At 47.5% G+C, this 12,866-nt stretch overlaps 1 protein-coding gene across 1 annotated transcript in view; it reads right to left on the bottom strand.

Annotated features, from left to right (window-relative positions):
• Positions 1-319: 319 nt before the first annotated feature.
• The window catches only part of VWC2L (von Willebrand factor C domain containing 2 like), a 44,092-nt gene continuing 31,545 nt past the window's right edge, over positions 320-12,866 (bottom strand). The window contains exon 3 of the mRNA XM_062578970.1: positions 320-468. Within this exon, the coding sequence (XP_062434954.1) occupies positions 320-468 (149 nt within the window). The remainder of the gene's footprint in view (positions 469-12,866) is intronic.

Genomic DNA, 12,866 nt, shown 5'->3' with positions numbered 1-12,866 from the left:
AGGGGGCGTCACCAGCTAAAGAGCTCGTGCACATTTTCCTTTCCTTCCGTCCTTTCCCCCAGCTCCAAGAAAATGTGATCACCGAATCCCTATCAAGCACTGAGAATTACAAAAGCAGAGTAGATACCGAGAGACCATATATGTATCAGGTGAAGCAAGAGAAAAGACCATGAGCGCGAAGGAGAGAGGCCTTCTCATCTTGGTTAAAAAAAACACCCCCCCCACCCCACCCCCAAAACTGCCCCTCTGCTTGCACAGCCCCTCGAAGGTTTTGCTGGTGACCCCACCGATTGCAGTGGCAGGCCGACGCCGGCGGCTGCTACAGGGCCTGCTTGCCCTGGCACTCGCGCTTGGAGCACTGTGCCGGCTTCCACCAGTCCCCGTTGTGGCAGTGGCAGATGTTGCAGTCGTCCACCTTCACTTCGATGCCGGCGGGGATGATGGTGGTGCCTGCGAAGCAGTTGGGACCTGGAAACACACACAAGAGAAACAAACACTTTCCCCCCCCCTTTTTTAATTGGGAGGTGTGGACAAGCTACAGGTGCCTGATGTGTCTCACCACACTTACATGAGCCCTTAGAGCCATCATGCTCTACCCGCCCCAGCCCGGCACCCTAGATGATCCAGAAATCATCTAGTCCAATCTCCCTGCTCAAGCAAGGTCACCTAGAATGTGTTAGACAGGATCAGATCCAGGTTGGTTTTGAATAGCTCCAGAGAAGGAGACTCCACAACCTCTCTGGGCAACCTACTCCAGTGCTCCATCACCCTTACAGGAAAGAAGTTCCTCCTACAGAAGATTTCACCTTGTAAGGTTTGGCTACAAGGATCAAACGATGCGGACGAGCGTCAAGGCACAGACAGGGTTTTGCTGCTCTAAACTGGTGAGTCCCCACCGACGCGTGTGGCCGGCAGCCAGCTTCTCCCCCTTGGTCCGTGGCGGTCACAAGCTGTGCCCAAGCTCCCGCTAATCCTGGGGATCCCCACCGGCCAGGTGTTGTCAACCGTGAACAATTTACAGTGTCAAGTTAACAAAATTCATCTCCTACATAAGCTTTCTGAGAAGTCTGATTTTAGGAAGGGGGATTCCTTCAAGCTGCTCGTTGTTGGCAGTTTTTCTGGTTTATTATAAAATATCAGAGCTGAGTAGCAAGTCAGCAAGATTTTTAATTTTTCCCATTCTCGTAAAAGGCCTGCAAATACCCGTTGCCCAGCTGTTTCTCTACAAACCTGCTCCTCCTCCCCGCTTGTGCTTGCATTACTTTTAGTGCTGTGAATTAATGCCAGAGACAACAGCACGTGGAGAAGATCAGGGTGGCTGCATTCGCGGCATCAAGGAAGCGAGGAGACGTTTGAGCATCTCGTTGGCCCACGCACAGTCCCTAAACATCACTCTTCTAAATCTAATTCCTCTATGGCACGAGGCACACCAGAAAGATGAGAGCTGGGGGAAACATGACATTTCAGGCAAGGTTTGATAGTGCTGGGCTCAACTAGCGGTGGGCAAGTTAGGCCGTTGCCAAACAAGGTAGGTGGTGGTGCTTGAATTTTGCTCCTGTTTCAGTGACCCTCCCCTTTAATAAATGCCTCTATAAATTTAGATCAGCTTTATAGCAGCTTTTTATGCCCCTATTAATAAAGCCACAGCAGGAGTGCCTGGGCAAGATGCCGCTGATGACGGGTCTACCAGAATTTAGCATTACTACATATATCCATGTGCCAGCGAGCTGTGATTTTGTTCCACAGGCAGGTTTGGGGGATCCCTCAAAGTTACGGAAAAAAATTAATTATAGAAAAGCCAAACCACATGCTAGACTATATGTGTATCTGTGTGTGTGCGTGTGCACGTACGCGTATACATGTAAGTTGAAAATGCATTTTGGCAAGGCCAGGGGAAGGTCCTGAAGCACACTGGCTTGCTCTTGCCATCCAGCACATGGCTGCCTCCAAACCCGGCGCTGCAGATTGAGAGACACAGTTTGTGTGGCTAGACCCTGAGCTTTTTTTCCACTGAGGCAGCCCTAAAACTAAAGTTCGGGTGCTGCTTGCTGCCCCAATATATTTTTAATACGTTTGTCCATTCTGTTCCAGACTTTTGCTCAACCTGTGGTGTCCTCAAGGCTAAACGTGTAGATGTTAATTATAACCACTATGACATCAAGTGTATTTTTTGTTTTTGAGACCTCTGTTTTGCATGCTGGTGCATCTACTCATGCATCACGTGGTATTCACAGAGGGATCCCAGTTTTCCTCTCCAATTGCCCTTCCTGATTTGAATTCAGAGAGGGGCAGGGAGACAACCCCCCCCAACCTCTTTTTGGTCATGAGCTGGGGATTTTTGCAATTACTGCCGATCTTGCTCCTGCCCTTGCCCCTTTGGAAATGTCTAGCAAACGATCTTTGCTGTGGCTTCTCCCTGCAGCCAGCCTCTCGTGGAAAGGCACATTCCCATTTGGAAAGGCTGCAAACTCATTTGCAATATTTCTCTGGCAGCCTCTTGAAACTGTCTTCTCCTCCGACAGCTTAGAGGTCTCCGTGTTGGCTGCGCCGTGCTGCTGCCTGTGCTATTTGTAACAGATTTTAATGCTCTGCTTCAGGAAGTCTGATGGATGTTGTTGTGTTATGACACTCCGAACAGGCTTTTCCATCAGGTGGACTCATTTTCTGCTGTTAAAAGTCCAGGGTCAAATGCAATGGGAACGCCAATAATTGTAGCTGGCTGTATTTTAAGTTGAAGTAAGTGCCTGTACCTCTTAAACAGGATGAGCTGATCTCCTGCCAGGGTCGGAGAAGCAGGGGATGGGCAGACTCCAACCAGTCTGCTCTGCACCCCCAGAGAAAAGCCCTTTTCATTAAAATTTAAACAAAAAGCTTCCTCTGGAGATCAGGGTGGCAAGGAAAGGGGAAGGTTGTTTTCTCTATTGTTGCCCTCCGGCTGCCTGTTAATCATCTTCGAGAATCCACTACTACCTCAACACCCCCACGCATTTTTTCAGCCACAGCCTTCTCCTTGCACTTAACTATAGAAGATTTATAGCCCCGTGAGCCAATTAAGCTCTGCCAAAAGCGCAAGGGAGCGCTGGGAAGCAGCAGTTCTTTGCTCCTTCCTCCTCCTCCCTGTGTTTCTTGGCCTCCTTGAGCTCTTCTTCTTCCCCATTCGGGGGAAAGAAAACATTAAACAACCCTCAGAGATGCCTGTATCCATGGGATGGAGAGAGAAGGGAGATGTAGCAGGAAGGAGCCAAGCAGGGGTGGGACAGCATGATCAAAGAGGAATCAGACAAGGAGGATGTCCTAAAAGCATCACACTTGCCTTTGAGGTCCGTGGTGGAGAGGTGGTCGTTCATTTGGGGGAACGAATGAGCAGATCTGCCTGCTCTTTGGGCAGAGCCCACAACGGTGGTGTCCCTGCCCCGGCTGAGGACCAGGGCAGCTCTGCCAAGTGGTAACTCAACACTAATAGTTGCAGCGCTCCTCTCCAGCAGGACCTGGCGAGGACCTCTCCTCTGACGGAAAATCCTTGGGATGCTGCCACTCCTCCCAAATGAGATGGATAAAGGAAAGACATTTTTTTTTTTTTTTTTTTTTTTTTTTTAATCCAGCTATTTTGGTTAAAATAACAGGAATGTAAGGCTGGGGGGAACATGAGGAGATGACCGAACCGAGTCTTTACGGAGGCAGCACTGTGTCCCTGTGCTGGCTGGACAAGTGTTACTTGAACACAGCTGAGGAGTGAGCTGCTCCATCCCCTGTATTCACAGGTAAAACTGAAGGGGAAAAGATTTATAGAAACAGTGGTGTTTTTTTTTCCCCTTGTTTTTTAGCAAAACTGATTTAAACCTGGCTTTGGGTGCTTCTGTCATCTGCCCTCCACTGAAATGATTTGCTGCCTTTTCAGCATACCCAATGCTTTTGCCAGAGCTTTTGTTCTTTTAATTTAGGCCAACACAACCACTGCCCTGAACCAGAGCTATCGCAAAATAACCACTTTGGCATTGCCAAAATGAAATGCTTTCTTTGGAAAACATCAGAGCAAACTGGTTGGACCATTTTGCACCGTCTCTTCTCCTTCCAGTCCCTTCGACCCACAAAAACTGTTGCCATCAAGCAGGAGGCCAAATTTCCACTCTCCCTTTTCGATAATTCAGCTTAAATGCCCTCTGGCTGAAAAGCCACTTTTCCAGCACGGTCATTGTCAGGCAGCTCGGTTTTTCCCATCTAAATCTTGAAACTGGAGATCCTGTTTGTCCAACGATCAGAGCAGGTTGCATCGAACCGAAGCGCAGAGGCCTTAGAGAAGACGCCTGGGCGAGAGACTCCGTAGAGCTCCCCGTGAGGACTTCGTGCCGCTGGCGCTGTGACTGGAGTCCACTGAACTGATTTAAAGCATCACAAAGAACGGGACAGACAGCAGGTTTGGGGTTTTTTTGGTGTTGTTTTTTCTAATTCAGAAGAGCAGGCTGCTCAGAAACCCTTGATGACGTCAAGCACATCAAGAAAGCTATTTATTATAATCGCAGCAGCACCAAGCAGCTTCTCTGGGCAAGGGCTGTCATCTCAAGCCGTGACTGCAATGCTCCTATGTGAGCAGAACAGTAATAACCATTTTTCCCCGTGCTCAGGGGAGACTGATGGCAGAAGTTTGCTGCTCCCGCAGACAGCGTAATGGGGAGATTTGCTTTGCTTAGCATAACACTTGTACAAGACCACAGCACTTTGGGCTGTTTGCTAAGACAACTGTGAAGATTTTTACGGTGATATAGTATGGAAGTTCAGGCACAGTTAAGACAGGAGCAATGCAGCTCGAAGAGCAAGAATATATATGTGTGTGTCGTTGATCTCTAGCAGCAACATTAAATTTGGTGACCCTTATGGGTAAGGCTGGATATTGGGTGGACACGGCGCTCCCGAAAAATGTGGAGCAGGTGGTTTAACGCTCTTCAACCGAGGAGCATACGCCAAGCACCACCTCGGCACCGGCGCTCCGCTCCGCTCCCACGCACGGCTGGGGCAGGTGTAGCGAACGCAACGGCTTTCCCCGCGGCTTACAGCAGCGCCGGGTTTAGTGCGAACAAGCAGGCAATAAAAGGCAAGCAAGCGTTAAGCACCGCGAGCAAGCACATATCAGTTTGGGCTGACTGATATTCGGCTTCGTCCCGAAGAGCATCTCGCACCGAACGGAGCCCGGTGCCTTCACTGCAATTTCTTGTGCTACAATGCCCTATTTCAGCACCGATTTATTTATTTTTTTTCCTCTTTGTTGAAGATTTGCCAGCGATAACCTTATTTCCCCCTCCACTCCTTTAGGAGCCCCCATATGCCTTTGGCGATATTAAGAGACTTCAGCTTATTTGGTCCATGGATAATATCGCCTAGCGGAGGCGTGCCCCCGCTATACGGTTTGCAAAGGATACTGAGAAGTGCTGTTTCCTGGGAGTGGGAATTACATTCTCCTTCTTTCCATAATATTTAGGTATGGATACAGCCGCAAACATCCCCATGAGCGTTGCTGCAGAGGGAATTTGCTTTGGGAGCTTGTCCAGGAATGGGCTATGACAGGTGAATTACCGCCAGCAAATACAGCCCAGTTCAGCTCTTCAGGCACCCGAAATCCCCCATCGTCTGCCCGCTTGCTGGCCCAGGCTCTCGGCACCTCGCAGCTGAAGGGCAACTTTTTTCCGTGTCCAGACTCTTTCCTCGGAGGGGAAGGAAACTAGCACCTTGTTTTTCATGGCCCCAGTTCCAGGGGGTTACCGCCGCTCCTATAGGCTGATCGTGCAGGATCTTTTCAAATGTTCATTTCATTCTGTCAACACTGTTTAAGCAAGTCCTTCAGCTTGCAAGCAAAGAGCTCGATTTGGGGCTTTAATTAATGAGTCACATGGGGAAAAAGTCTTGGTTTTGCTGCCTGCTTTCGAGACCGAATGCCGCCGTCCTCCTATGAGGGAGGAAAAGGGACTGGGTGAAGCAGGAGGAGAGATATAAAGCAGACAGCGGCTGATGCTGAGGCTTGCCTTACTTCAAATTACATCTGCTGATGATCTATATGGTGAATTGAAGGTTGGAGGAGGACTATTCATCCTGCACATACCCAACACATGCACCAAGTGAAACCCGCTCCCCCCCCGCCTGCAGGAGAAGTTTTCACAATTTTGGCATTAAGAGGTTCGGGAATTCCTCTGCATCCATTTTCTTCCCATTAACATTTTAAAATTCATGTCTGAAAAAGTCTTGCACGGACCAGGAAAAAAAAAATATATATATATATATTTATATATATGCATCTATATGTGTGCCTACACAGAAGCCAGAACCATGGAGTTTAGAAGACGCGTTTCTCGTTGGGTCTGGCTCGAGTTCCCTCACTCACGATCTGGCTCCCGGTGACGGGGACTGATTTAGCCCACGCTGCTTTGCACGACGCGTCGCAGCTCCCCGGTGGCTTGCGCTAGGTCTTAACAGCGAGCGGCTGCCCCCCAAGCAAACTAGGGAGACATCCCGACGGATGTCTCAATCTTATTGACAGCAGATTAAGAGGTCGTCAAATTCGTAATTTACCTAATCCGCGCACTCTGCCGCCTGAACGATATCCCCTAATTTAAGTACGTCGTTGAAGTCAAACCACTGGCACCACAGTCACGGCGGGGAGCCAACGCGCTCTCAAGATCAGGTCTCAAGATCAGGTCTCGGACAGCGGAAGAGCAAGTCTGCAAGAGCAAGGCTGCAGAGCTGTCCTTAAGGAGTCCCCTCCACCCCTTTCACCTTTTCATACAAAATGCAGGTTGGCGTTTTCAAAAAGTCACCTACAGGATTTGCACACTAAATTCCTATTCAACTTAATAGGCTCCCTGTGAGCAAATACTTTAATCAGCACTGAAAATTTTAGCTTATGTTAAAAAATGCATATGCAAGGTAGTCAGCATTGCAAGGGAAGATACTGTGCATATAAAGCAGCTATGGACCTTTTTGGGGGATCAGATTTTTTATGGAGCACATTCAACGCTGAAAAAGGAAAAATGTAACACCTCAAATATCACAGGAAACACCGACCGATTAAGCAACATGTATTTCAACACTCGCCTGACCAGTATAAAAGGACTCGCGCTTCAAAATCTCTTTGCGGACAGCCTAGAATTTTAAGTGGCTAATATTTATTTTTAAAAATGTAAGTAGATTTTAATGGCAGGCAGCGAAAGCTCTTCCTAGGTCATTATAACCTGGCAGGTAAGTGGCAAGTTCTAAAAAGTTGTCTAAATAGATATTTTGCAAAGCTCACTGACTTAACGCATCAAACACGGCAACTAAGGGGGCTTTTGGGGGGAGTAGCTGTAGAATAGATTCATTCAAAGCAAGTAAATGAATAAAGCTGCCATTCAAACGCTGCGTCAGCCAGCGACGTCGTAGGTAAAATCAACGGCCAAAGCCAGGACGTCCAAATAAAAAGCCAGACCTTAGGTAGGTGCAGAAGTATGCCCCGAGAGGGCAAGAAGCTGACATGCACCGTCCTGTACTACTGAAGCAAACGGCGAAGTATCCATCGATTTCCGAAGTATCCGTATCTCTGCCCTCTGGCTGGGTATCTCCATTCCAAGGGGAAGGTTAACAACAAAGCGGCACTATCCAGGACTTTATTTGCTGTATCATTTGAGTTTTCGGCCAACTTCATCACCTCTTGGTTGTGCTCTGTGTGAAAATTTAATGATTTTTATGGCCCATTTTAACGTTTTAATGTCTTTTTTCTTTGGGAAAAAAAAATCCCACGTTCAGAGTAAGGATTCAAACAGTATTTCACCCTTAAATGCAGTCACGGATGATATATGGAAGAGAGCTGGCTGCACGTCAAATCAACATAAAGCCAGAATTGAATCTAACTTGGCCACTACAGCTGTGCATGATGTTTTATGTTTTTTTTTTTTTTTTATATATCAGCCATAAATGAGACAGAAACTGTGATTGTGCCAGATTTGGATAAAACAGTTCTTTTAAAATGCAAAAAAAAAAAAAAAAAAAAAAAAAAAAAAAAAAAAAAAGGAAGGAAGCAGCATTACTACATAATCACATGAAATCTCCATTTAAATGTGCATTCAATTAAAGAAAAGAAAAAAAACTAAAACCAAACCAAACCACTGCTTGATAATGAAACTGCAGCAGTTAATGCACGATGATAGCAGTGCTGCTAGGAAAGTCAGTTTAGGCAACGGTTTTTTTTTGGAAAAATGCAGCTATTGGCTGTGCAACACTCTGCCAAGGGGGTGGAAGAGTTTCCGTAGCTGCAGGAAACCACAGCTCAACAGGAATGTCCCGAACAGACATCATCCCACCTCCGATGATAATGACAGCACCGCTGAAATCACGGTAATTATGGGGGAATGCGTCATTTGGTAGAAAAACACCTTAGGCCTTTCCGCAGGAGATACGAAAGGCGACATATTGAGAGTATCAAACCATTCCTCTTTCTTTTTTTTCCACCTGGAGACAACTTTTTCCCACGAACATTTTGAACGTTAGGTTGCATTAGAAGCAGGATTTCAAAGGAAAACAAAGAACTTTTTTCATGTCACAGGGCTGCTTCTGAAATGATTTATTTCTACCCTGTTTCATGTTTAAATCGCTGAGTCTTCCGGGTCCACTTTTGACCAATTTGCACATTTTGTGTGTCCCAGAAAGACAGACACCCACAGTTTTCTGAGAACCCCACTGTTCCCAGTGCTCCTGGTCTTCGTAACGACAGACGCAGAAATAACTGGCCATAGGGAGGCAAGACGCAGATGAAAGGGGAATTCAATGTACGTGAACACACCTAGAAGTTGGCTGTCTACGTTTGAGCTTCTCACCAAAGGTCCCCTTTCCAGCTGAAGGCCAAACACTTCTGCAGGCCAGCTGGGCCAAGCAGGGCCAATAACCCAGCCAAGAGGATCTGGCCTGTGGAGTCGCCTTTCTTCCTTCTTATAAATTCGATGAATAAAAATCCCACCTCAACCTTCAGGTCTAGCTGCACAGCGGGTTCTTCCACTCCTGCACAGATCTTCCTTTATAAATGATGGATTGCATGGAGAAAGGGAATAAACACAATGGCAGAACTTTAATTTCCTAATTTGTTTGGGGAATTTAATCTCCTGGCTGGGACAAGGCAGGTAGAAGTGATTCGAGAAAAGAAATTCCCCCTGGGTAACCCCTAACCCCTCTTTTGGAGAGGAAAGACGAGACACTGGGCAGCTGTGCAAGATACCCAGCTCGATTCATTTGGAGGAGGTGGAAGGGTCATGGCAGGGTTGATGGGGCCACAATGGTGCACGAGTTCACCAAACCCCACCAAGGACGCAGGGACCTACAGAGGACCCACCGGTCGCTGCTTCTTGCCGAAACAGATGCACAAACTCATCTCCTGGGATACGTCTCCAACGTCCTGCAGCACGTCTAGCTGTGGAACCAGCTTTAACCTACGTCTCCTCCGCAGACTCTTCTCTTCTGAGGACCCACCACGTAACCTGAATTCAATGGTATCCATGGCATTTGCACAATGCTTTCTAATGGCACCGCGCAAAGAGTCAGGTTGCTAATAAGAGTAAAATGAGCAGCGCCGGTTTTGCATGTGAATGGCTGCATTTAACTAAATCACCAAATGGAAAAGGATTGTACTTTCCCGTGCTAATAATTCCGGGTGCCACTACAAAATGCATTACCACAATCTATGCAGCCTTTTATACTCAAGCAGATGCCGTATGATATTATTCTGAGGTGACAGGACAGGATAGCTATTTTGCACTGTAAGACAGCAACTAGAAATGATGAAAGCTTGGGCAAATTTATAGTAAATTCATATGATTCCCTTTCCCTGCCCCCCTCCAAATTTCAGAATTTCTGTCTTAATTACTTACCACTAAGTAAAGGTATTATTATCATTATTATCCAGGCATTATTATCAGAGGAACAGACACGGAGGGACAGACAACGCAAACTGATGCACCGCACATGGAATATGAACTTCCACATATCCGAGCCTTTTCGCACTCTTTAGTGAGTACTGCCTGCTTGTTTGCCTTTCATTTGTTTCCCCTGGAAATGCTTTTTTAAACTAGAAAGGGGATTTAGACACTAGAACAGCTACTGGCCTGATACAAGTTAATGATTTCACAAAAATGCTTTAAAAAAAAGGCTTTACTTTAAAAGATTGATGTTTCCTATTGTATTTTTTTAATGCCAATTAATTACTTAATTTATTAGCAATGTAACACAAGAACAATCTTTGAAAATCCTGCACTTTGTGTGGATGCCTTTAATTATGGATAATTAAATACTGTGGAAAGACCTGATTATACCTCTGAGCATTTTCTAATCTAGAAAACGAAACGCGCTCTTGTACTCTCGAATGCACGCAACAAAAGCTGAACTCAAAAACTATATGCGGTTTAAAAAAAAAAAACACACATGCAATTAGAAAATCCAGATCAGAGCAAAACCCAGCAGCTAAATGAGGGCAGAAATTCAGAAATTCCTGGGGAGGCCTTGGAGGCTTTATGCACACGTGAAGCTTGGTGGCTTCATGCGTGGCGTTCTTCTCCTCCGCAGAGCGTCTGATGCAGTCCACGGCTGGCTGGGGACATGAGCGTAACCTCAACACACGATGCCCGCAGCCAGCCAGCGCACGCGGTCTCAGGGCCGAGCCCGTACGGGCTTCCGAAAACTGGGAGCACATTTCCAGATGGGCCCTCTGCACACGCAGCTCCAGTAGCTGAAACGGCTGGAAAGAGCAAAGCACTTTCCAAATGAAATCAGAGCTGACCTTGGAAGCTGAGAGGTTGCCAGCGCCGTAAGTTACTCTGTTTGCATTCTTTTCATCCTTTTATTTATTTATTTATTTTTAATTTTTCCTCTTCATTCCTCCGCAACAATCTCAAGAAGGCCAGCTATAATAAACAACCTTGCTGGCTCGGAAAGCTTTTAATCTCAGGATAAAGCTGGGTACGTGTCTGTTTGAAGGTGCCACCACTATTGTAGGAAAGGCTCCCTCTCTATGGCAGCAGAGATCGTGCAGCAGGCCCCTGGGACAGCAGGGGGAACAGAGGGGCACGGACTCCTAAACAGTGGGCAGGGTGACACTGTTCAGCCTGGTGATAGCTCTGCTTGGTCAGGAGCACCAAAAAGAAGGAAAATGTGGGGCGCTTTGGCCAAGAGACAGTGTCATGAAGCGCACAACATAAATCATCAACTGAGCCCGCAAATTTCATCCGAGGAGCCTATGAAAATCAGGCACTGCCAGGTGAAATTTGCAGCTACAGAATACAGCGTATTGGACGTGTTATCAGTACAGCCCAGGAACGTTACACCGCAGTCATTTGTCAACATTACCTACCTGATGCTGCAAGAAAAGCTTTCTCCTATAAAGGAGGAGTCAGAGACTCACTCTCCTCCCCCCCTCCCCATTTCTACCTTTGCAACCCAAATGCACATGGTGGGGGGGGCTCTTTTTCCTGAGCCGGTATCATGCTACCTCCTCCCCACTGCTCCCCTTGATGCATAACGTGGGGAAATTGGCCCAAAGCAAGTTAAATTCTCATTACCGTTACACTGGAAAGAAAGCACAAGGAGCTCTTTGCCCTCACCAAGCTCCACCAAGTTATAGCAGAAACTGCACTTTCTTCAGGTTGGAGACCTCATGTGAACAGAGGCTTGAAGGACAAGCCCCGTCCCTTGCACTTGCTGGCAAACAAGATGCTGGAAAAGCCCATAGTGGTCCAAAAGAGCACCCGTCCGTCACCCCACAGGCCTCCTGAGGTATGAAGTAATGCCCTATGACCACCAACACATTTGGGAGATCTAGCACGCAAGATCTACAACCGCAAACATTTCCTTGTCTGCCCTTTTCCTCCTGCAAATCTCTCACGTAAACCACTTAAATGAAAGTAAAGCTGAAGAAACGCATTTGCGAGCCTGACGCTAAGCAGGCCTTTTTCTGGGCCGTAGTTTGGCTGGAAAACGGTGGGTAGGACACTGACAGACACAGGTACAGCAAACCCCCCTGCAAAAGACAGTAATGAACATCACCTACGTGACAACAAAAAGGTGCCACGTGAGCAAGCACTTCTATACTGACCACCACTTTGGCTTTACCGGTGTGGAAAGTTTCAGCCCTAATAAGCTTATTCGGGGGATGAACGCAATAACCTGTCCAAGAAAACGTTATGCGGAGGATAAATCTCGTCCGCGCTCACAGAAACCCTGCGGTGCGAAGCGGGCTTCAGCGTAACCAGCTCTCGGGCAGCGATCCTTGAGCACAACCTAAACGTTCAGCAAATTCTGTTCCGATGGGGGAACGCTTTCAAACGCCGCGTTTCAGCGCCAGCTCAAATCCGCGGCTGCGCAAGCACAGCCTGTTTGCTCCCTGTCCGGTCCGGTTTGATGGTGCACGCCTGAAAGCCAAACAGCATCACACGCGAACCTGCCAAGCACGGTCACTGTCGCCGCTTCCAGTTAGCCCACAGTCTCCTCTAATCTCGTCGCTGCCTAGAGAAGAGCAACGACGCTTTGTTTAACCTGCGTTTAGGAGTTACTGCTTTTGGGCTGATCACATGCGAAGCTGGTGGTGAGCTAGGAGGGAAAGCGCCGACGGCTCTTCCCAGAGATGAAGAAAGCAAACAGGAGAGCGCAGGTTACGCAGACGGCAAGTAACGGTGCTTTCAAGCATCCACCGAAACGCTAACGCGTGCAATGCAGCACTTGGGCAGAGAAGTCCTCCAGACACAGGTGAAACTATCCAGCGTAAGGGTCTGGGCCACTCACACGGAGCAGCAAGAGCACCGAGCGAGGAGACACCCAAGCAAAGCTCTCCGTGTTTCTCAGTCCCTTAGTCACAGAGATTGTGGCAA

Source organism: Rhea pennata, chromosome 6 (genome assembly GCF_028389875.1).
Source record: "Rhea pennata isolate bPtePen1 chromosome 6, bPtePen1.pri, whole genome shotgun sequence".
In the NCBI taxonomy this organism is placed as follows: Eukaryota; Metazoa; Chordata; class Aves; order Rheiformes; family Rheidae; genus Rhea; species Rhea pennata.
This window is presented reverse-complemented; position numbering and strand designations above follow the sequence as displayed.